General features: G+C 55.0%; 1 protein-coding gene across 1 annotated transcript; it reads right to left on the reverse strand.

Moving 5' to 3' along the window:
- Positions 1 to 17: 17 nt before the first annotated feature.
- On the reverse strand, positions 18 to 25,459 carry SLC6A5 (solute carrier family 6 member 5; the record flags this gene model as incomplete). The annotated part of the gene is made up of 11 exons (XM_061579102.1): positions 18 to 5,165; positions 10,475 to 10,642; positions 11,731 to 11,831; positions 11,952 to 12,051; positions 12,593 to 12,724; positions 13,510 to 13,622; positions 15,642 to 15,766; positions 16,516 to 16,619; positions 20,066 to 20,200; positions 24,138 to 24,270; positions 25,335 to 25,459. Coding segments are annotated over 11 exons (1,404 nt in total), but the record flags the coding sequence as incomplete, so codon positions are not given.
- Between the last annotated feature and the right edge of the window lie 6 nt (positions 25,460 to 25,465).

Genomic DNA, 25,465 nt, shown 5'->3' on the forward strand with positions numbered 1-25,465 from the left:
AGTGAGTGGGTGGGTGGGTGAGTGAGTGGGTGGGGGGTGAGTGGGTGGGGGGGGTGGGTGAATGGGTGGGTGGGTGAGTGGGTGAATGGATGAGCAGGTGAGCAATTGAGTGGGTTGGTAAGTGAGTGGGTGATCGAGTGAGTGAGTGGATGAGTGAGCGGGTGGGTGAGCAGTTGATCGGGTGTGCGAGTTGGCAGGTGAGTGGGATGATCGAGTGGGTGGATGATGGGTCGGCGTTGGGTGCGTAGGCAGGTAGGGTGGATGTGTGGAGCACGTGGTAACGAAACGTCGGACAACGCGCTAAGCAACCGTGGCACACCGCGAACACACGCGGGAGAACTACGCAGCAGCGTGATCACCTTTCACAGTCGTCTCGTCACTCGATTATATCACAACCATTGTTATATAAGGGCCATTACACTGGTCAACAACAACAAAAACTTTTTTTTTCTGGCCTGGACTTTTGCTTCTGTTTTAGACTAATTTCAGGGTGCTGATTACAAATCTGATCTCAGATTTGCTCTTTCACATCTCATTTTATCCTAACGGCATACCCTATTTCCATTAACTCTGTCACTTATGATTGCAAGTTGTTGCGAGTCAGTGACTGCTTTAGTGTTAAAATATGGTGCTGTATTTTTTTAGAATAGTGTGTGTAGATATCCACATTTATTTAATATTTTTCTTCTGCAGTTTTCATTGAAAATGCAAATTTGATCTCTCAAAACCCTGATGTGATAGACAAAAACTGATGCCAGATTTGGAATCAGCACCCCCCAAAATTACCTTAAACCCGTTGGAATACCTTATGCCAGGAAAAGTGTGTTGACCAGTGTTATTGTTGACCCATAATTCAGAATGTCGGTGGAAAGTCCGACCGAAGAGATGCAATGAGAGAGTTGATGTGTATCGTCCCAAGCGAACGTGAGATCCTAAGTAGCCAACCACCGCCCTTGAGCCAGTTGGTGGACGTTCCACATTTCCATAGCAGGGACCCACAGCCATGTCCCTCGTGGTTATGATGAACGTGCTTCAACTGTGTTGGGCGAATAGCGCGTTCGTATTCCGCTCAGGGGGTAAATGCATCCCATGGTAAGCATCGTTATCGTTTGCGTCGTCGAGATCGTCGTCATCAGCACTTTACCACCAGTATCATCGCCATCATAATCATCAGCAGCACGTGCATCGCCATTTTGATCGTCCGTCATCATCATCATCATCAGCAGCAGCAGCATGATCATCGCCATTACCGTCATCATCGACATTGGCATCAAACGTCATAATCATCATGATCACCATCATCGTTATGATCACCTCGATCATCGCCATTATCGTCGTCATCATCTTCATCATCAACATCGACGTCAAACGTCACCATCGTCACGATCAACGTCACATCCGCCAACGTCACAGTCACCGTCGCCGTCATCAATGGCCGTCGTTTCGTTGTCAGCGCAACCCGCGTGTCACATTGGCCGCCATGTGCTCTGCCTCTAAGGACATCGTCAGCGGCCGTACAACACGAGGAGCATGAGAAGCAGCAGCGGACCACGCTGGGAAGTCAACGGGCAGTGGTCGTCAAGGTCCCCGCCATGGTAACGTGGAATGTCCACCGGTGGCAATCGGCGCGTGCGTACGCGAGGCGTAGTAGGGTTACAAGGTAATTGGCCCGAACGTTGCACGGCCACACCTAAGCAACTTCATCATCGGTCCGGGGACCACTCCGAATGGAGGCGCGATACACCAAACAGAGATGAACGAGAGAGAGGGGGGGCGGGAAGGGGGGAGGCAAAGGCGCGGACCCTGCAATTGCCAGAATCACGCCGCCGGCTGGCTGGCTGGCAGGAATGGGCCTTCCTTCGCGATTGGTCGCCTCGACGGAGATTCGTCCGTCACTTGCTTAGGGACCTCACTCTTCCACGCTGGCTACGTCTCGGAAGAAGAGGCGCGACTACCCACACTTTACCCCACCCACCATCACCCAACCACCCACCATCACCACCGCTCGACCTTCCGATCATGGGAAGGGGGGGGGGCAATGACTGCTGCTGTGCTGTCTGGCCTAGGGGACCCCCCCCCCAGTGGCAGCTGCCCCTGTGCGGTGACACAAGTTGATTGATTATAACCCGACCTGCCAGCGGGGGGCATTCGCCTACCAGTAGGGGGTTCGGGTGATGATCACTGCCGTGTGATCTGGCCTAGGGGACCCTTCCACCCAGTGGCAGCTGCCCCTGTGCGGTGACACAAGTTGATTGATAATAACCCGACCTGCCAGCGGGGGGCATTCGCCTGCCAGTAGGGGGGGGGGGGGGCGAGGATCGCTGCCTTGTGTAATCCGAATCGAGTACATTTCCCGGAGTTATGAAACATTACAACATTTAGATTCTTATTTTTTTGGCAAATTTAGACCCGTGCCAGCGAAATGTCCCGTGGTCCCAAGGCGTATGACTCATGTGTTGTGCGCGTGTGTATAAAATATATCTAGCATATCCATTGAGTGTACATCTAGACAGAGTATACATCGAGAATACATCACGTTGTTATTACTTCTGCTGCTGCTATGGTCTACACCCTACAGCGTAGCTGACACGAACTACACACATACACACACACACAGACACCGCGACAATCTACATACGTGTCTATCGATACATCGAGCCGCGTGTCTGTCCGCCTGTCTCTCGCACTGTCCCATCATCGTCTGTCCGCATTTTTTGGCAAGTCTGTATTGTCTGTGTCTCTGTCTGTCTGTGCATGTCTTGTCTTGCTGTATATCTGCCTCGGTGTGTCTGTGTCTCTACTGGACATCTGTGAGAAAGAGCCTGATATATAATAGGATTCCTCCAGTGTGAATATCTCATTCTGTCTGTCTCTGAATGTCTGTCTCCATGTCTGTTTGTGTGTATGTCTCTCCGTCAGTCTGTCTATATCTGTATTTCTGACCATGTATCTGTATCTGTCTCTATCTCTGTCTGCCTGTGTCTGTATCTTGCAGTCTCTCTGTCTGTATGTATATCTGTGTATCTTATTGTCTGTCTGTCTCTCTTAATTGTCCGTGTAGTGGAAGACGCAACATTTTTCCGTGATCAGTGTTGGATATGTTTTCTCATCTTCTGCCTCTCATCACGATCAGCTTCCATTTTGAGGAAATAGTTCAGTTTCACATGGGGTAATGAGGTGTCGAGGAGAAGGGTTGAGGGGGTCTCGTGGAGGACACATAGAGGTCTCGCGGAGGACATCATGGAGATAAGATCTCATGGAAGAGATCGTGGCGATAAGATCTCATAGAGGACATCATGGAGATAATATATCATGGAGGATATCATGGAGATAATATCTCATGGAGGATATCATGGAGATAATATATCATGGAGAATATCATGGAGATACAATCTTATGGAGGACATCATGGAGATAATATATCATGGAGAATATCATGGAGATACAATCTTATGGAGGACATCATGGAGATAATATATCATGGAGAATATCATGGAGATAAGATCTCATGGAGGACATCATGGAGATAAGATCTCATAGAGGACATCATGGAGATAATATCTTATGGAAGATATCATGGAGATAAAATATCATAGAGGACATCATGGAGATAATATCTCATGGAGGACATCATGGAGATAAGATCTCATAGAGGACATCATGGAGATAATATCTCATGGAAGATATCATGGAGATAAAATATCATAGAGGACATCATGGAGATAATATCTCATGGAGGATATCATGGAGATAAAATCTCATAGAGGACATCATGGAGATAATATCTCATAGAGGATATCATGGAGATAAAATCTCATAGAGGACATCATGGAGATAAGATCTCATGGAGGATATCATGGAGATAATATATCATGGAGGATATCATGGAGATAAAATCTCATGGAGGACATCTTATCTTAAAAATAATATATCATGGAGGATATCATGGAGATAAGATCTCATTGAGGACATCACGGAGGTAGGATCTCATGGAGGATATCATGGAAATAACAGTCTCATGGAGGACATCATGGGGAGGAGAAGAGGTCTCATGGATACATTTCTAGGAAGGAAATCGTGGAGAATTCCAATGAGGAGGACTCATGAAGAAACATCGTGGATCAGGGACAATAACTCATGGAGGGCACAGTGGAGAGGTGAATGGAGGACATGACGGAGAAGATGTGATGTCATGAGGGTCATCATGGATAGAAGAAGATGATTTCATGGAGGAGATCATGGAGAGTTGCATGGAGGACATCACGAAGAAGATGTCATACAAGTCTTCATGGACAGGAAAAGATAATCATATAAAAGACATCATGGAGAGATTTAAAGGACAGAGAAGATGTGATGCCATATGGGTCATCATGGACAGGAAAAGATGACGTCATGAAAGACATCATAGAGGGATGCATGGAGTATATCATGGAGGAGATGTGATGTCATACAAGTCTTCATGGACAGGAAAAGATGATCCCATCGACGACATCATGGAGAGATCTAAAGGAGGACATGGAGAAGATGTAGACAGGAAACAATGACGTCATGGAGGACATCATAGAGAGATGCATGGAGGATATCATGGAGGAGATGTGATGTCATACAAGTCTTCATGGACAGGAAAAGATGATCACATCGATGACATCATAGAGAGATGCATGGAGGACATCATGGAGAGGAGATGTCATACAGGTAATCATGGACAGGAAAATATGACGTCATAAAAGACATCATAGAGAGATGCATGGAGTATATCATGGAGAAGATGTGATGTCATACAAGTCTTCATGGACAGGAAAAGATGATCCCATCGATGACATCATGGAGAGATCTAAAGGAGGACATCATGGAGATAGAATCTCGAGGGCTTCCATGAAAGACTCTGAAGGGGGGGGGTTCCAACGGACCTCAGGTTGAAGGGGGGTGACAAAGGGGAGGGAGGGGTGGGGGTGACTGCAACAGGAGCAGCAGCAACAAAGAAGGGGGGGGGGTTGCTAGGCGACGCCCATGACGTCGGCGCTCATCTCCACGTCCTTGCGGGGCAGCTTGAGGCCCAGCGAGGAGGTGCCCAGAGGGTCCATCTGGTGGCGGTAGCGCTCGCCACGGTGCTGCACCAGGAAGGGCCCCCAGTCCGGCTGGGGCATGCACACCAGCTTGAGCCGCTGGGCACGCGAGGTGGAGGAGGAGCAGGAGGTGGAGGTGGCGGAGGTGGAGGGAAGAGACGGGGGTGGTGGTGGTGGAGGAGATGGAGGAAGGGGAGGTGGAGGAGGACGTGATTGAGGTGGTGGAGGAGCAGGAGGTGGAGGAGGAGGTGGCGGAGGTGGAGGAGGTGGAGGTGGAGGGAAGAGGACGGGGGTGGTGGTGGTGGAGGAGATGGAGGAAGGGGAGGTGGAGGAGGAGGACGTGATGGAGGTGGTGGAGGAGGAGATGGAGGACGGGATGGAGGTGGTGGAGGAGGAGCAGGAGGTGGAGGAGGAGGTGGCGGAGGTGGAGGGAAGAGGACAGGGGTGGTGGTGGTGGAGGAGATGGAGGAAGGGGAGGTTGTGGAGGAGGACGTGATGGAGGTGGTGGAGGAGGAGATGGAGGACGTGATGGAGGTGGTGGAGGAGGACGTGATGGAGGTGGTGGAGGAGCAGGGGGGTGTGGTGGAGGTGGAGGGAGGTGGGATGAGGAAGGGGGTGGTGGTGGAGAAGGACATGATGGAGGTGATGGAGGAGATTGAGGACATGATGGAAGGTGGTGGAGGAGGACGTGATGGAGGTGGTGGAGCAGGAGATGGAGGACGTGGTGGAGGTAGTGGTGGAGATGGAAGAAGAGAAGGTGGTGGAGGGAATGGAGGAGGAGGTAGTGGTGGAGGAGGAGAGGCAGGGGAAGTGGGGAGAGGGAGGGAATAGAGGCATGGAGAGAGGGGGGGAGGAAGGTGGGGGAGTAGGGAGATGAAGGAGGAGATGAGAATAGAGGGAGGGAGGAGGGGCAGAGAGAGAGAGCGGCAAGGAGAGTTAAATAGAGAGAAAGAGAGAGCTACAGAGAGAGAGAGAGCGAGAACTGCCGGTGATCAATTCCTGTAACACGTAAAATCAATCGGCGCCATCACGACTTTTCCGGCACCCTCCACATCAATTCCGAAAGCCTCACGCGTTCCCACCCACCCCCCACCTCCCCCCCTTGTCTCTCGCATTCTCGTCCATCGCGGGGTTCATTAAATTCATCGCGCCCGACACACGGGGACACGCCGGACTTGTCGGGGGCATTCATCACGGCTACCGCTCGCTCGCTCTCTCTCCCTCTTCGCTGTCTCCTCTCGATCCGCTATCTCTCCGCCGAGCGAAGACATCGCGCGCGTGTGTGTGTGTGCGTACCTACGTTCTGGCGAATTGCCCGATGATGCTGGATGCAATTGCCAGCGAAACGTCGTACAACTCAAATTGTAAATGTTGTGGTTTCACGCTTCAACACACCGGTGTGGGGCTAAAGCAGTGAACTATTTTGTCTTTTGTCAACGTGACACTTTTTTACTGATTGGCCGTGTCGGGTGGTGGAGGGTTACGACACATTTATAAATAACGCGATCTAAACCCAAAAACGTTGATTATGTACCTACGTACGTTGAACTTCTTTCGCGCCGTACGCTGACCGAGCGAGCGCGTGCGTACGTTGGCAGAAAACGGTGGCGCCTTCGCTCTCCGGCCGAGATTCGAACTATGATGGTGGCCTCCGACCAAACGATGATGGGATTTTTTTGTGGATTTTTAAAAACATTTTAATACCCGTAATCTCGACAGCCGCCTCCAACCCCACCGGACGATCGTCGTTATGAAGCGCGCTCGCTCGCTCGTTGTAACGCTCCGAACCGGCCCCTTACTGGATGTCCGTGAGAGCTTCATAAGCTCATCGGATTCCTTCCTGCTGTCTAAATATAAGATTCTGATTCACCGATTTTACTGAACGGGTGTCTCTCTCAGTCCTCCTCTCTCAGGGGGAGGGGGGTGGATTCATGATGGCCGTGTCGTCAGAGATCTCTGTGGGTCTCTATGGGTCTCATATTAGGAAGCCACTGGAGCCGTCCACTTTAAAAAATCTGGATTGAAAACGAATTTCTTTGGAGATGCTTTTTGTGTTTAGTTTGTTGTCCTTCCCCCGTGCACCTCTGATTGGCCACGGTTGACTAGGTACGGTGCGAAAGAAGTTCAACATACAAGCAAGCACCGCCGAGATAATATCATCAAGTCCTCGGTTTGTATGTGCGTGTGTGTATATATGTGTGTATGTGTGGGGAGCACAGTGTAGAAATTAGCGCGCTGCGCTACGAACCCCGGCCAACAGCAGTGGCGATTATCAGAACCGGTCCTGGGCATCCTCCCCTAGGTCGACTCAGCCTCGAATGAGTAACTGGTGCGGCGTGTAAACCTCGTCACGGGGGAGACAAAGGCGGCCGGGCGGGGTGCTGGCCACCCACCTCCTCGTGTGCCACAGTGCCGGTAGCCTTCATAAGTGCTACTCGTTAACAACACTTGCCCCAACAGTCTGTTATGGCAACACAGGGGGGCACTACTATACACTACACCACTATACACTACATTATACACTACACTATACACTATATTATACACTACACTATACACTACACCACTATACACTACATTATACACTACACCATACACTACATTATACACTACACCATATACTACACTATACACTACACTATACACTACATTATACACTACATTATACTATACACTACATTATACACTACATTATACACTACACCATACACTACATTATACACTACACCATACACTACATTATACACTACATTATACACTACACTATACACTACACTACTATACACTACTCTATATTACACTACTATACACTACTATACACTACACAATACACTACTATACACTACACCATACACTACACTATACACTACTATACACTACACCATACACTACGAAACACTATACCATACACTACACCATACACTACACTATACACTACTATACACTACTATACACAACACTATACACTACTATATACCATACACTACAATACACACTGCACTACACGACACACTACACTACTGTACACTACATTACTATACACTACACTATACACTACACTATACACTACACTATACACTACACCAGTGGTTCTCAACCGGCGGTATGTGAACCCCTGGGGGTCACGTGGCAATGTCCCAGGGGGTACACGTCAGGTGATGTATAACCTCGTGAACTTATCTCGTACGCGAGACTCATTGGTGAATATAATCGCGCAATGAGCCTGCCCGACATAAAATAACTATAATAAATTTCGATTTAAAGCTTTCGTGACTGCAGGGATTCATCTTCTTGGTTCTTTCGGTAAAGTCACGTAGAAGGGAAATAATAAAATAATAAAAATAAAACATCATATGATTCTCACGACGTTTCGGCCACAACGTCGTGATAATTATTTTATTATGTTTTATTTTTATTATTTTAATATTTCCCTTCTACGTGACTTTACCGAAAGAACCAAGGAGATGAACTATAATAAAATGAAGTAAATCCGTACGGTCAACCAAGAAGGACTTAAACGACATATTCCTAGGTTTTTTAGGTAAAGTCACGTAGGTAAAGCATCAAAATTTATAAAAATTAAATAAAATAAAGATCACGACGTTTCAGAGGCAACACAAGTCTCCGTCATCAGGTGGGACCGTCACTTAAACGACATTTTCGAACGCATCGATCGTGAACAATGTTGGCTTTCCAAGAGTAAGCGGCGGACAAATGACCTCGTTCTAGATTTGAAGCTTTCGTGACTGCAAGGATTCATACTCTTAGGTTTTTTCGGTAAAGTCGCGTAGGTAAAAAATAATATTAATAAAAATACTAATAGAAATAAAATAAATATCGATTTAAAGCTTTCATGGCTGCAGGGATTCATCTTCTTGGTTCTTTCGGTAAAGTCACGTAGGTAAAAAAAATTTAATTAATAAAAGTAAAATAAAACAAATTAAAAAATTCACGACGTTTCGGAAGCAACACAAGCCTCCGTCTTCAGGTGGAACCATCACAGCCACGACAGCTGTATCGCCTGAAGACGGAGGCTTGTGTTGCTTCCGAAACGTCGTGAATTTTTTAATTTATTTTATTTTTATTTATTTAAATTTTTTACCTACGTGACTTTACCGAAATGACCTCGTGTCGTCCGTTGAGTGTTTTTTTTTGTCGTCGTCGGTGTCACCCGCTTGCGGCGACTGCACGAGCTGAGTTGGGAATGACCTCGCAAATTTTTTTACAATTTCGGGTTGAAAACACCGACGTCCGTTAAATCCGCACGTTTCTCTCTGAGAACGGGAGAATTCGACAAGGGGGGGGGGAGGGGGTAATAGCATCTACCCACCACCCCCCACCAAGGTTAAGATAGTACTATCCTAGGTGATGGTGGTGGTGTGGGTGGGGGGGTCATAATGGCCGTGTCAGCGCCACTGATCCAGCACAGCTGAGGTGCTGGGTTCAGGCCCTGGGGCTGGGGAAGTCGGGGGAGGGGGTGTAATTGTGTTTTTGTGCAGCCATCGGTGACCGGGCCAAGAGGCAACCCCGACTCGGCACAAACAACGCGAGGCCTCACCCCCCCCTCCACCCCCACGAAAGACAAAGATCCCCCGTATAGCCTTAACAGACTGTTGGGTCAAGTGCCGTTAGCGAGTAGCAGTGCCTGGGTGGCCAACACCACGCCCGGCCGCCTTTCTCTCCCCAGTGGCGATGTTTACTACACACCGCACTGGGTACTCACTTGAGGCTGAGTCGAGCTAGGGGAGGCCCATGACCGGTTCAGATAATCGTCACTGGTGTTGGTCGCGAGCGGGAATCGAACTTGGGTCACATGCGTGTAGTTAACCGCGTGTAGCTAACAGCCGCAATCGACATTGCAACCCAGGTTTCTTGTTTCTCTGTGGCTCTGACACGGCCATTATGAACCTCCTGAGAGAGAGAGGGAGTGAGAGGGGGGAGAGACACCCACACCCAGGGATTGAACCCAGGTTTCTTAACAGTGTTGGCTCTGTGGCTCCGACACGGCCATTATGAACTCCCGAGGTGACGAGTGAAGTCACAAACAGGAGGATTGGAAAGCCACCCTCCCCGTGGTCGTCGTCGTCGTCCCGTGATCCATGTATCGAATTGCTCGAGACACGCCGGTGTGTACGGCGGCCAAGAGCAGCCAATGCCAACGCTGCCGCAAGAGGTCACACGTTTGGCGCAAGGGTCCTTCGCCGACTATGCGTTAATGAATGGGTGGGTGGGGGGGGGCGGTGGGGGCAACACGGATTCGAACCCAGCATCTCAAGTGGTGCCGGCTCAAGCCCTCCGAACCCACTGGGTCACCAGGCCACATCCGGAATCTGCCGTTGTCATCATCCCCATCGCATTTCCCACCTATCCCGCCCCCCCCCCCCCCGCCACCCGCCAGTGTTTCTCACCTCGATGAAGTTTCCCGGAGCGAGGTACATCTTGACGACGAACATGATGGGGATCCAGATGACTGAGCTGCCCACCATGAGCCAGCCCATGGCCATGGACCAGGGCGGGTAGTGGTAGGCCTCGTACGTCATGGGCGTCCACTGGTAGAAGCTGAAGCCCAAGATGAACTGCGACGGGAGGAGAAGGAGGTACGAAGGAGGTAGGAGGAGGAGGTAGGAAGAGACGTGAAGCAACAAAAACAGAATCAGAATCTTTATTTAGACTGGATAAATCCGATGAGCTACGAAGCTCTTGTTTAAAAGATGTCCAGTAGAGGGGCACGGGGTCGTCCGAATGTTACGACTACAAACGATACGAAAACAACACGACAGCAGTGTAAAGTATAGGAAAGGTAAGCAAATCACACCAAAATACAAATTAAACTAGAAATGTTTCATGTTACAAGGTAAAACCCCACTGAGCTAGTAGCTTATTTTTCAGAAGCCATCTGGCCATCACAAATGATAGCTCAACGAAGTGATGTATCATCGTGTGGCAATTTATATCAGCCAAATACTCTAAATAATCAATGACGACGACAAAAACAACGATCAACCGGGGCTCAGCACCCGGGAGGCTCAACCAGAAGACAGAGTCAAACGCGAAAGAGTTTAGACGTAAGCTTAAACAAACGAACTCCAGGACCAATTCAAATGTCAGAGCCGGGTTCAAACTGAGAATAGAAGGCAGTGTTAGGCTTCCGGTAGGGTTAGTGTGAGGGCATAGGGTGATGGGTTAGGGTTTAGCGTGGGAGGTTATGGTGAGGAGTTAGGGTGAGTGTTTATGGTGAGGGGCTATGGTTATGTTTAGTGTTAGGGCTAGTATGCAGGCTATCACTATGGCCTGTGTGAAGATTAGGTCCTGAAGCTCATGGTGAGGATGGCAGGGTTAGGTTTAGTGTTTGTTTCTGTGCATAGTTCTCAAGTTCGTGTTCGGGCTTGTGCTCGGCCTAGTATTCAGGATAGCGTTAGGGCTCCTCTTCGGCCTAGTATTCAGGCTAGTGTTAGGGCCTAGTATTCAGGATAGTGTTAGGGCTCGTGTTCGGCCTAGTATTAGAGCTAGTGTTAGGGTCTAGTATTCAGGCTAGTGTTAGGGCCCGTGTTACAGCCTAGTATCCATGTTAGTGTTAGGGCCTAGTATTCAGGATAGGGTTAGGGCTCGTGTTCGGCCTAGTATTTGAGCTCGTGTTAGGGTTAAGTTTAGTGCTGGGCCTCACGGTGAGGATGGTGGGTGTGAGGAAGGCCCAGCAGATCCTCCAGAAGTAGCTGGGCTGGAAGCCAATCATCATCTCAATGTCTTCACAGAACCTGTTGAGACCTGACGGGAACCAGAGACGATCATCGTCATCAGCATCAGTAAAATCATCATCATCACTATCAGCAGCATCATCACCAGCATCACCACCGTCACCGCCACCACCATCGTCGCGGCCATCACCGTAGATGTAGGAGATGCCGACGAGCTCAAAGATGGCGATGATGATGAGGGAGTACGAGGCAGCGTAGGTGTCCACCAGTTGTAGCATGTAGATACCTCCCTGCCAGCGGCACACGGAGAGGGGGCGCCACGTGGGGGGGGGGGGGGGGGGCACACAGGGGTGGTGATATTACATCAGCAACCAAGCATCGTGGGATATTTCTTTGTCAAGAGGGTAGCACCAGTGGAGGACCATGAGAAGTGAAGGATCATGGGAACTGTATTAGTATAGCGGGCGGCACCAGTGGGGGGTCATGAGAAGTGAAGGATCATGGGAACTGTATTAGTATAGAGGGCGGCACCAGTGGAGGTTCATGAGAAGTGAAGGATCATGGGAACTGTATTAGTATAGAGGGCGGCACCAGTGGGGGATCATGAGAAGGATCATTGGAACCTCTGTATGACTATGTGTATGTATGTGTATAGGTGCCTCAAATGAGTACCTGATGCGGTGTGTATACATTGCCGCTGGTTAGACAAATGTGGCTGGGCGTGGTGCTGGCTACCCACCCCATTGTTTGCCGCGCCGGCGTTCATCGGTGCTACTCGCAGTCTGTTGAGGCTACAAGGTGGGGGGGGGGGGGGCATCTCTGTCTTTGTACCTCGGTGAGCATGGGGAAGCCCAGGATGAACATGATGATGCACGCGCACATCGTGAACAGCGGCTTGTGCGCGCGCAGGTACTTGGGGAACTCGTCGGCCACGGAAGTCACGATGGTCTCCAGGGTGGCGAACTGCGAACGCGCACACGCACACGGTGGGCGTCAAACAAACACAGGAAATCAGAGGTCGCAATCGGGTACCCGATACCCGTACCCTACCCGATACCCGGCTACCCGTACCCGGCCGGGTACGGGTACGGGTACCCGTTTGCGACCCTGGTGCGGCCGGGTACGGGTACGGGTAGCCGCACGTGACTCACCCCAACCAATGAGTGAGAAGGCCGTGAGTCACTGGTGAGTCACCGTTTGTCACTCATTTCCCAACGTCTTGTCTTTTCTCACAATTCAAGTTCCTAGAATCAACCCACCCGCGCCTGCAACATGGCTTCATCCCAGAGGTCGCAATTGGGTACCCGTACCCTGCCCGATACCCGGCCGGGTACGGGTAGCCAGGTATCGGGTAGGGTACAGGTACCCGTTTGCGACCCTGGTGCGGCCGGGTACGGGTAAGGAATCAAAACCCGTTTGCGACCTCTGCCCCCAATACAGCCTTGACAGACTCCACGGGGCAAGTGCCGTTGTAGCAAGAACGTGTTGTGGTGGTCGCCGCGCTTGAGTGGACAACGTTGGGCGTTCGTTCGAGCCGGTTCAGCCTAAACACTGCCCAAGGCATGGATCACCCCTAGGTCGACTCAGCCTGAAGTGATGCCTAGGTGTCGGTCAACCACTAGGTCGACTCCAACAAAACTGATGCCCCCCCCACCTAGTCACGAGCCACCAACAGGTGGACTCGGCTTTAAACATTGCTGGTGGTGCGGGTCACCACTAGGTCGACTCAGCCTGAAGCGGGCACGTACCATGGTGTCGAGGCCCAGCGTGAGGAGCATGAGGAAGAAGAGGATGGCCCAGAGTGGGGAGATGGGCAGGTGGGTCAGGGCCTCGGGGTAGACCACGAAGGCCAGGCCGGGCCCTGGAGGTTCACGGTTTGACGCCACACCACACACACGCAAACAAAGACAAAGATCCCCCGTGTAGCCTTCAATGAGCTCATCTGACTCGCTCATCCACTCGTCCGCACATCCATGCACCCACTCGCTCGCCCTCACCCACTCGCTCATCCACCCATCCATGCATCCATTGACCCACACGCTCACCCACTCACTGACTCATTCACCCACTCGCTCGCACACCCACCCACTCACTCGCTCGCTCACACATTCACTCGCTCGCCCACTCGCTCAAACACCCATCCACACATCCATTCACCCACTCACTCAACCACTCACTGACTCATTCACCCACTCGCTCGCACACCCATCCACTCACTCGCACACTCACACATTCATTCGCTCGTCCACTCGCTCATCCACCCATCCACACATCCATTCACCCATTCACTCAACCACTCACTGACTCATTCACCCACTCGCTCGCACACCCATCCACTCACTGGCACACTCACACATTCACTCGCTCGTCCTATCGCTCATCCACCCATCCACACATCCATTCAGCCACTCACTGACTCATTCACCCACTCACTCGTCCACTCGCTCACTCGCTCATCCACCCACTCTTTGACTCATGCACTCACTCACTGACTCATTCACCCACTCGCTCGCACTCACCCACTCTCTCGCACACTCACACATTCACTCGCTCGACCACCCGCCCATCCACCCATCCGCCCATCCATTCAGGCACTCACTGACTCATGCACCCACTCGCTCACACTCACCTACTCACTTGCACACTCACACATTCACTCGCTAGCCCACTCGACCACTCGCTCATCCACCCATCCTCCCATCCATTCACCCACTCACTGACTCATTCACCCACTCACTCATCCACTCGCTCACTCGCTCATCCACCCATCCACACATCCATTCACCCATCCACCCACTCACTGACTCATGCACTCACTCACTGACTCATGCAGCCACTCGCTCACCACTCGCTGACTCATGCACCCACTCACCCACTCACTGACTCATACACCCACTCACTCGCGTGCTCACACATTCACTCGCTCGTCCACTCGCCCATTCACCCATCCACTATACATTCATCCATTCACCCACTCACTCACTCACTGACTCATCCACCCACTCACTGACTCATGCACCCACTCACTGACTCATGCACTCACTCACTGACTCATGCACCCACTCAATGACTCATGCACTCACTCACTGACTCATGCACTCACTCACTGACTCATGCACTCACTCACTGACGCACGCAGCCACTCGCTCACCACTCGCTGACTCATGCAGCCACTCACTGACTCATGCAGCCACTCGCTGACTCATGCAGCCACTCGCTGACTCATGCAGCCACTCACTGACTCATGCACTCACTGACTCATGCAGCCACTCACTGACTCATGCACTCACTGACTCATGCACTCACTGACTCATGCACTCACTCGCTCGCGCACTCGCTGACTCACGCAGCCACTCGCTCGCCACTCACTGACTCATCCACCCACTCACTCACTCATGCACCCACTGGCTGACTCATGCAGCCACTCGCTCGCGCACTGACTCATCCACTCACTCACTGACTCATGCAGCCACTGACTCACGCAACCACTCGCTCGCGCATTCGCTCACCCACTCGCTGACTCATGCACCCACTCACTGACTCACGCAGCCACTCGCTCGCGCACTCGCTCACCCACTCGCTGACTCATGCACCCACTCGCTGACTCACGCAGCCACTCGCTCACCACTCACTGACTGATGCAGCCACTCGCTCGCTCGCTCACTCACTGACTCACCCACCCACTCACTCGCACACCCACCCACTCACTCGCACACCCACCCACTCACTGACTCACGCAGCCACTCACTGACTCACGCAGCCACTCGCTCGCGCACTCGCTGACTCATCCACCCACTCACTGACTCACGCAGCCACTCGCTCGCGCGCTCGCCCACTCGCTCGCCACTCGCTGGGTTCGTGTGAAGGCCGAGTCGCCCACCTTCGTCCGCCACCTGCTGGATGTCCACCTTGAGGAGGTGCGCCATGAAGCCGATGACGGAGAAGATGACGAAGCCGGCGAAGATGCTCGTGGCGCTGTTGGTGCACGTCACGATCAGCGTGTCCCTGCCCCGGTCGCGCGCAAACAAACGACAAAAAGTTATATTTAAAAACTTTTTTTTTTTAAACACGCTTTTATGAAATGTGCTAGTAATGGAAGAACTCCACGACTCCTGGAAGTGGCCCCGAAGCTTGCCACGACGTAAGGGACCGTGGGTGAGTACTTTGAGGGGTGGGTGTGTTGGTGGGTGGGTGGGTGAGTGAGCGAGCGGTTGGGTGGATGGGTGAATGGGTGGGTGGGTGGATGGGTGAGTGGGTGGGTGGATGGGTGGGTGGGTGGATGGGTGAGTGGGTTGATGGGTGAGTGAGTGGGTGAGTAGTTTGGGGGGTGGGTGTGTTAGTGGGTGGATGGGTGAGTGGGTGGGTGGGTGGATGGATGGATGGGTGGATGGGTGGGTGAGTGGGTGGATGGGTGAGTGAGTGGGTGAGTAGTTTGGTGGGTGGGTGTGTTCGTGGGTGGGTGAGCGAGTGGTTGTATGGGTGGGTGGGTGAAGGATGGGTGAGTGAGTGGGTGGGTGGGTGGATTGATGGGTGGGTGAGTGGGTCAGTAGTATGTGGGTGGGTGTGTTCGTGGGTGGGTGAGCGAGCGAGCGGTTGGGTAGATGGGTGGGTGGGTGAGTGGCTGAGTAGGCAGGTAAGTGGATGGACGGGTGAGTAGATGATTGACAAAGGTGAATCGATGAATGGATGAGTGGGTGAATGGGTGAGCGAGCAGGTGAGATATTGGGTGATCGGGTGAGTGAGCGTGGTTTCACCGGTAGCAGTTGTTGTGGAACTTGTTGTAGGAGGAGAGGGTGATAAGTCCTCCCCAAGCAGCCGATAGCGAGAAGAAAATCTGAGTGGCTGCGTCCTTCCACACCTGGGACACACAGAGACAACATCCAACACCTGGCGTTTGTGATGTCTCTCTCTCTCTCTCTCTGGTCGTGTGGATTTTTATCCGGGTCCTCCGGTTTTCCCCTCCACGTTTAGAATCAACGTCGCACGTTTAAAGCGTTCGGCTGCTATACAATTTTCACGTGATGATAATTCACTCCGTTTAACTGTCATTTGATGCCAGGTCGCTTCTAAAATAGAGCTTTATAGCTCAGATGGCCTTACCTGGTAAAATAATAAGAGTTTAGTTTAATCTTCTTGGTTCTTTCGGTAAAGTCACGCAGAAGGGAAATAATAAAATAATAAAAATAAAACATAATTATATGTTTTAATAATAAAAATAAAACATAATTATATTTTATTATTTCCCTTCTATGTGACTTTACCGAAAGAACCAAGAAGATGAATCCCTGCAGTCACGAAAGCTTCAAATCGAAATTTATTTTAATTTCCTTATTTTGAGTGAGTTTTTGTCGATGTAATTTTCTGACCCGGGGTCCCTACATAGCTCAGTAGAGGTCCTTAGCTGGCAAATTACAAAATAGTCGTATTTACTTTTGAGCGATGTTCTTAACTGTATTGTTTGTCGTTGTAACTTTCTGACAAGGAGGCACCTACTGGGCATCGATGAACGAGAGTTTACAGAGCTCAGTTGTGGACCTTACCTGCCAAAATTTTAGATTTTTTTTTCAAAATTCCGTGCCACCGGAAAACGGACCTTGGGGGGGAGGGTGTAGTGGTGGTTGGAGTCAAACCCTGCCTATGGGTCCCCGACAGATCCACGATGAACCCTCCCCCCTCCCCCTCGTGAATCAGCTGGGTCCCATCTGCCTTATCGTTCCGTTCGGTGGGGAGGGGGTAGCTTCATCATCCCGGGGCCTGCCTGGGCTGCTTCAGAGCGAGCGTGGAGGTGTAAAATGCCCTCTTTTATTCCGTGTTTTATCGCATAACATTTTCCCGGATAATTGCATTTAGTGGAGCGGATGAAATGGCGGCGGTTTATGGCCACGCTGCGAATTCTACGTGAGGTGTGCGTGCGCGTGTGTGTGCGTGTGTGTGTGCGTGTGTGTGCGCTTGTGTGCGTGTGCGCGTGTGTGTGTGCGTGTGTGTGTGCGTGTGTGTGCGCGTGTGTGTGTGTGTGTGTGCGTGTGTGTGTGCGTGTGTGTGTGTGTGCGTGTGTGTGTGTGTGCGCGTGTGTGTGCGTGTGTGTGTGTGCGCGTGTGTGTATGTGTGTGCGTGCGTGTGTGTGTGCGTGTGTGTGTGCGTGTGTGTGTGCGTGTGTGTGTGTGCGTGTGTGTGTGTGCGCGTCTGTGTGCGTGTGTGTGTGTGTGCGCGTGTGTGTGTGTGCGTGTGTGTGTGTGCGTGTGTGTGTGTGCGCGTGTGTGTGTGTGCGCGTGTGTGTGTGTGTGCGTGTGTGTGTGGGGAGCGGTAGTGTAGTGGTTAGCGCACTGCGCTATGAACCTGGCGAACCGGGTTCGATTCCCGCTCACGGCTAACACCAATGACGATTATCTGAACCGGTCCTGGGCCTCCCCTAGGTCGACTCAGCCTTAAATGAGTACCTGGTGCGGTGTGTAAACATCGCCACTAGGGAGACAAAGGCGGTCGGGCGTGGTGCTGGCCACCCACCCCCTCGTGTACCGTTCCGGCCTTCATAGGTGCTCGCTAACAGCACTTGCCCCTACAGTCTGTTCAGGCTATACGGGGGATCTTTGTTTTTGTGTGTGTGTGCGTGTGTGTGTGCGCGTATGTGTGTGTGTGCGTGTGTGTGTGCGTGTGTGTGCGTGTGTGTGTGTGCGTGTGTGCGTGTGCGTGCGTGTGTGCGTGTGTGTGTGCGTGTGTGCGTGTGCGTGTGTGCGTGTGTGTGTGCGCGTGTGTGCGTGTGTGTGCGTGTGCGTGTGTGCGCGTGTGTGCGCGTGTGTGTGTGCGCGTGTGTGCGTGTGTGTGTGCGCGCGCGTGTGCGTGCGCGTGTGCGCGTGTGTGTGTGCGTGTGTGTGTGTGCGTGTGTGTGCGCGTGTGCGCGTGCGTGTGTGCGTGTGTGCGTGTGTGTGCGCGTGTGTGTGTGCGCGTGTGTGTGCGCGTGTGTGCGCGTGTGTGTGTGTGCGTGTGTGCGCGTGTGTGTGTGTGCGCGCGTGTTTGTTTGACACTTCAAGTGGTCTCAAAGTGCACGTAGCCTGGCACAAGCGCCGCGGTGACGTCACCGCCAGTTAGTGGCGAATGACGGTTGTTGTTGTTGTGTGTCCGGGGTGTGTGCGAGTGTGTGTCTGAGTCCGTGTGCGTGCGTGTGTGTACGTGTGGTGGTCGAGCGTGGTGCTGGCCACCCACCCCCTCGTTCATGTACCGTTCCGGCCTTCATAGGTGCTGCTCGCTAACAGCACTTGCCCCTACAGTCTGTTAAGACTACACGGGGGATCTTTGTGTACGTGTGTGTATGTGCGTGCTAGTGAGGAGCGGTGGTGTGACGGTTAGCGCTACGCTGCGCTATGAACCCGACGACACGGGTTCGATTCCCGCTCACGGCCAACACCAGTGACGATTATCTGAACCGGTCTTGGGCCTGCCCCTAGGTCGACTCAGCCTCAAATGCGTACCTGGTGGCGTGTGTAAATATCAGCACTGGGGAGACAAAGGCGGCCGGGCGTGGTGCTGTCCACCCACCCCCACGCGTGACATGTTGACCTTCATCGGTGCTAACAGCACTTGCCCCGAGAGTATCTTAGGGCTAAACCGCGGTGATCGTTGTCTTTGCAATGGCAAGTGCAGTGGGGAGTGGTAGTGTAGTGGTTAGGGCACTGCAATACAACCCCAGCAACCCGAGTTCAATTCCCACTCACGGCTAACATCAGTGACAAATCTCTCACGCACTCACACCCACGCATATAGCAATGCAACAACAACAACAACCGCCGTTCACCACTAAGTGGTGGTGGTGATGCCGACACGGCGCTTGTGCCAGGCTAAGTACACCTTGAGGCCACGTGAAGTGTCGAAGGTTCGCTGTTTGCAGGAGGTCACGGGACAGACCATGGGTTGACTGACTGAGTTGAGTGGAAGATGCACCACCTGTGCCCCCAACTTTGCCAACTCGCTGCGTTTTAACCACCCGGCACTCCGCTCGATGTTGTGAGCGCCGCTCCTCCGCCCTCCGTTGTTGTTGGAGGGCGACTGCCTCCAACTGCTCAGTAGCGGTCCTTCACGAGCCTCCTCCATAGAGGCCGATCTTGACACCGCTGGTAGCAGTCATCGGCAAGTCCACTCAGCTCCACGTCCTCCTGTACCACATCACTCCATCTCTTCTCTAGCCCGTGCCGCGCCCGTTTAGCCCCCTCGATCCGGCCGAACAAAAGCTGTTTAGGCATGCGGTGGCTGGGCATGCGGGCTACATGACCCAGCCAACGCAGCCTCGGCTGCCGGAGGAGCTCAACTGACCGTGGCTTCGAAGAGCTTCTCCCACTTGGGCTTGATGAAGTAGAGGATTCCATCGAATGCCCCGGGCAAGGTGACCCCTCTCACCAGCAGAATCACGAGCACCACGTACGGGAAGGTAGCCGTGAAATACACCACCTGCAGCCACCGCCAAAAAGGCAAAGATCCCCCGTGTAGGCTTCACAACACTTGCCCTTAACCCTCGAACGCAACCCGCTCGCTCGTCCACCCATGCGTCCACCCAATCGCTCGCACACTCATTCACTCACCCCCTTTCATTCACTCAGTCGCTCACACACCCATTCACTCACGCACTCACTGAATCGCTCATCCACTCACCCTCTTATTCACCCGCTCATTCACCCGCTCGCTCGCACACTCATTCACTCACCCTCTCATTCATTCGCGCACTCAGTGAATCGCTCATCCACTCACCCTCTCATTCACTCAGTCGCTGACACACTCATTCACTCAACCCTCTCATTCACCCGCTCGCTTGCACACTCATTCACTCATCCTTTTAATCACTCAGTCGCTCACACACTCATTCACTCACCCTCTCATTAACTCGCACACTCACTGAATCGCTCATCCACTCACCCTCTCATTCATCCACTCACTCGCACACTCATTTACGCACCCTCTCATTCACCCACTGTCTCATTCACCCACTCGCTCGCACACTCATTTACTCACCCTCTCATTCACACACTCACTCGCACACTCATTCACGCACCCTCTCATTCACCCAGTCGCTCGCACACTCATCCACTCACCCTCTCATTCACCCAGTCGCTCGCACACTCATTCACTCACATTCTCTCATTCACTCGCTCGACGTTCACTGTCTCGCTCGTGTAAAACCAGAGAACGACGCCTAAAGGTGAACAAGCAATAGGATGGCTGGGTAGCTGAGTGGCTGAGTAGCTGGGTGGCTGGGTGGCTGGGTGGCTGGGTGGCTGAGTAGCTGGGTGGCTGAGTGGCTGGGTGGCTGAGTAGCTGGGTAGCTGGGTGGCTGGGTGGCTGAGTAGCTGAGTGGCTGGGTGGCTGGGTGGCTGGGTAGCTGAGTGGCTGGGTGGCTGGGTGGCTGGGTGGCTGGGTGGCTGAGTAGCTGAGTAGCTGGGTGGCTGAGTGGCTGGGTGGCTGGGTAGCTGAGTGGCTAGATGGCTGGGTAGCTGAGTGGCTGGGTAGCTGGGTAGCAGAGTAGCTGAGTGGCTGGGTAGCTGGGTGGCTGAGTAGCTGAGTGGCTGGGTGGCTGGGTAGCTGAGTGGCTGGGTAGCTGAGTAGCTGAGTGGCTGGGTGGCTGGGTAGCTGAGTGGCTGGGTGGCTGGGTGGCTGGGTAGCTGAGTGGCTGGGTAGCTGGGTAGCTGAGTAGCTGAGTGGCTGGGTGGCTGGGTGGCTGGGTAGCTGAGTTGCTGGGTGGCTGAGTAGCTGGGTAGCTGAGTGGCTGGGTGGCTGGGTAGCTGAGTGGCTGGGTAGCTGAGTAGCTGGGTAGCTGAGTGGCTGGGTGGCTGGGTGGCTGGGTAGCTGAGTGGCTGGGTGGCTGGGTAGCTGAGTGGCTGGGTAGCTGAGTGGTTAGGTGGCTGGATAGCTGGGTGGCTGGGTGGCTGAGTGGTTGGGTGGCTGGGTGGCTGAGTAGCTGGGTGGCTGGGTGGCTGGGTGGCTGAGTGGCTGGGTGGCTGGGTGGCTGAGTGGTTGGGTGGCTGGGTGGCTGGGTAGCTGAGTGGCTGGGTGGCTGGGTGGCTGGTTAGCTGAGTGGCTGGGTGGCTGGGTGGCAGGGTGGCTGAGTAGCTGGGTGGCTGGGTGGCTGGGTGGCTGAGTAGCTGGGTGGCTGGGTGGCTGAGTGGCTGGGTGGCTGGGTGGCTGAGTGGTTGGGTGGCTGGGTGGCTGGGTAGCTGAGTGGCTGGGTGGCTGGGTAGCTGAGTGGCTGGGTGGCTGAGTAGCTGGGTAGCTGAGTAGCTGAGTGGCTAGGTGGCTGGGTAGCTGAGTGGCTGGGTAGTTGAGTGGCTGAGTGGCTGAGTAGCTGAGTGGCTGGGTAGCTGGGTGGCTGAGTGGCTGGGTAGCTGGGTGGCTGTGTAGCTGAGTGGCTGGGTGGCTGGGTGGCTGAGTAGCTGAGTGGCTGGGTGGCTGGGTAGCTGGGTGGCTGAGTAGCTGGGTGGCTGGGTGGCTGGGTGGCTGGGTAGCTAAGTGGCTGGGTGGCTGGGTGGCTGGGTGGCTGAGTAGCTGGGTGGCTGGGTGGCTGGGTGGCTGGGTGGCTGGGTAGCTGAGTAGCTGAGTGGCTGGGTGGCTGAGTGGCTGGGTGGCTGGGTGGCTGGGTGGCTGAGTAGCTGGGTGGCTGAGTAGCTGGGTGGCTGAGTAGCTGAGTAGCTGGGTGGCTGAGTGGCTGGGTGGCTGGGTGGCTGGGTGGCTGGGTGGCTGAGTAGCTGGGTGGCTGGGTGGCTGGGTGGCTGGGTAGCTGAGTGGCTGGGTGGCTGGGTGGCTGGGTGGTTGAGTAGCTGGGTGGCTGGGTGGCTGAGTGGCTGGGTGGCTGGGTGGCTGGGTGGCTGGGTGGCTGGGTAGCTGAGTAGCTGAGTGGCTGGGTGGCTGGGTGGCTGAGTAGCTGGGTGGCTGGCTGGCTGGGTGGCTGGGTGGCTGGGTGGCTGAGTGGCTGGGTGGCTGGGTGGCTGGGTAGCTGAGTGGCTGGGTGGCTGGGTGGCTGGGTGGTTGAGTAGCTGGGTGGCTGGGTGGCTGAGTGGCTGGGTGGCTGGGTGGCTGGGTGGCTGGGTAGCTGAGTAGCTGAGTGGCTGGGTGGCTGGGTGGCTGAGTAGCTGGGTGGCTGGGTGGCTGGGTGGCTGGGTGGCTGAGTAGCTGGGTAGCTGGGTGGCTGGGTGGCTGGGTGGCTGGGTGGCTGGGTGGCTGGGTGGCTGGGTAGCTGAGTAGCTGAGTGGCTGGGTGGCTGGGTGGCTGAGTAGCTGGGTGGCTGGCTGGCTGGGTGGCTGGGTGGCTGGGTAGCTGAGTAGCTGAGTGGCTGGGTGGCTGGGTGGCTGGGTGGCTGGGTGGCTGGGTAGCTGGGTGGCTGGCTGGCTGGGTGGCTGGGTGGCTGGGTGGCTGGCTGGCTGGGTGGCTGGGTGGCTGGGTGGCTGGGTGGCTGGGTGGCTGAGTAGCTTAGTGGCTGGGTGGCTGAGTAGCTGAGTAGCTGGGTGGCTGGGTGGCTGGGTGGCTGGGTGGCTGGGTGGCTGAGTAGCTTAGTGGCTGGGTGGCTGAGTAGCTGAGTAGCTGGGTGGCTGGGTGGCTGGGTGGCTGGGTGGCTGGGTGGCTGGGTGGCTGAGTAGCTTAGTGGCTGGGTGGCTGAGTAGCTGGGTGGCTGGGTGGCTGGGTGGCTGGGTGGCTGGGTGGCTGAGTAGCTGAGTAGCTGGGTGGCTGGGTGGCTGGGTGGCTGGGTGGCTGGGTGGCTGGGTGGCTGAGTAGCTGAGTAGCTGGGTGGCTGGGTGGCTGGGTGGCTGGGTGGCTGGGTGGCTGGGTGGCTGAGTAGCTGGGTAGCTGGGTGGCTGGGTGGCTGGGTGGCTGGGTGGCTGAGTGGCTGGGTGGCTGGGTGGCTGGGTGGCTGGGTGGCTGTGTAGCTGGGTAGCTGGGTGGCTGGGTGGCTGGGTGGCTGGGTGGCTGGGTGGCTGGGTGGCTGGTGGCTGGCTGGCTGAGTAGCTGAGTAGCTGGGTGGCTGGGTGGCTGGGTGGCTGAGTAGCTGAGTAGCTGGGTGGCTGGGTGGCTGGGTGGCTGGGTGGCTGGGTGGCTGGGTGGCTGAGTAGCTGGGTGGCTGGGTGGCTGGGTGGCTGGGTGGCTGGGTGGCTGGGTGGCTGGGTGGCTGGGTGGCTGGCTGGCTGAGTAGCTGAGTAGCTGGGTGGCTGGGTGGCTGGGTGGCTGGGTGGCTGAGTAGCTGAGTAGCTGGGTGGCTGGGTGGCTGGGTGGCTGGGTGGCTGGGTGGCTGGGTGGCTGGGTGGCTGGGTGGCTGAGTAGCTGGGTGGCTGGGTGGCTGGGTGGCTGGGTGGCTGGGTGGCTGGGTGGCTGGGTGGCTGGGTGGCTGGGTGGCTGGGTGGCGCACCTTGCCCGAGGTCTTGATTCCGCGCACCAGGCAGAGGTAGACGATGATCCAGGCGAGCAGCAGGCACAGCGCCAGGTGCCAGCGAATCTCGCCCGGTCGGTCGATGCCCTCCGAGATCTTCAGCACAAAGAACCTGGCGCAGGGGGTGGGGGGGGGGGGGGGGAGATAGGGGGGGGGGATAGAGGGGGGGGATAGAGGGGGGGGGATAGAGGGTGGGGGTAGGAGACCGGGGGCGTTGGAGAGGGGACTGCATGGTCACGCATCGTGAATCTCGCAGCAGCCTCCTGAGACTCGGTGAGGCTCAAGACTCGGGCGAGTGAGCGGGTGGGCGAGCGGGTGGGCAAGCGGGTGGGCGAGCGGGTGGGCGAGCGGGTGAGTGAGCGGGCGAACGGGCGAGTGAGCGGCCGGGCGAGCGGGCGAGTGAGCGGGCGGGCGAGCGGGCGAGTGAGCGGGCGGGCGAGCGGGCGAGCGAGCGGGCGAGCGAGCGGGTGGGCGAGCGGGTGGGCGAGCGGGCGAGTGAGCGGGTGGGCGAGCGGGCGAGTGAGCGGGTGGGCGAGCGGGCGAGTGAGCGCATGGGTGGGCGAGCGGGTGAGTGGGCGAGTGTGTGGGTGAGTAAGCGAGCGCGTGGGTGAGCGAGCGGGTGAGCGAGGGAGCGCGCGGGCGAGCGGGCGAGCTGGCAAGCGAAAGGGTGAGTGAGCACGTGGGTGAGCGAGCGAGCGGGTGAGCTGGCAAACGAGCGGGTGAGTGAGCGCGTGAGTGAGCGAGCGAGCGGGCGAGTGAGCGCGTGGATGAGTGAGCGCGTGGGTGAGCGAGTGCGTGGGTGAGTAAGCGAGCGCGTGGGTGACCGAGCGGGTGAGCGAGGGAGCGTGCGGGCGAGCGGGCGAGTTTGGCAATCGAGCGGGTGAGTGAGCGCGTGGGTGAGCGAGCGGGTGAGCGAGCGGGTGAGCGAGCGGGTGAGCGAGCGGGTGGGCGAGCGGGTGAGTGAGCGCATGGGTGGGCGAGCGAGCACGTGGGCGAGTGTGTGGGTGAGTAAGCGAGCGCGTGGGTGACCGAGCGGGTGAGCGAGCGCGTGGGTGAGCGAGCGAGCACGTGAGCGAGCGGGCGAGCGAGCGCGTGGGTGAGCGAGCGGGTGAGCGAGGGAGCGTGCGGGCGAGCAGGCGGGCGAGCGGGCGAGTGGCACGCCAGGGGGCCTCTCACTTGAAGTACTCCTCGCTGCCGCTGACGCTCTCGGGCCGCGTGCGGTTGGCGAGCGTCACGTTGCCGAACAGGCGCTCGCACAACGAGCTGTTGAGGGGCCTGCCGGTGAGGTTCAGGATGCCGAGACACGC

Source organism: Lethenteron reissneri, chromosome 68, assembly GCF_015708825.2.
Source record: "Lethenteron reissneri isolate LAM-NWPU_2019-01 chromosome 68, ASM1570882v1, whole genome shotgun sequence".
NCBI classification, from domain to species: Eukaryota; Metazoa; Chordata; class Hyperoartia; order Petromyzontiformes; family Petromyzontidae; genus Lethenteron; species Lethenteron reissneri.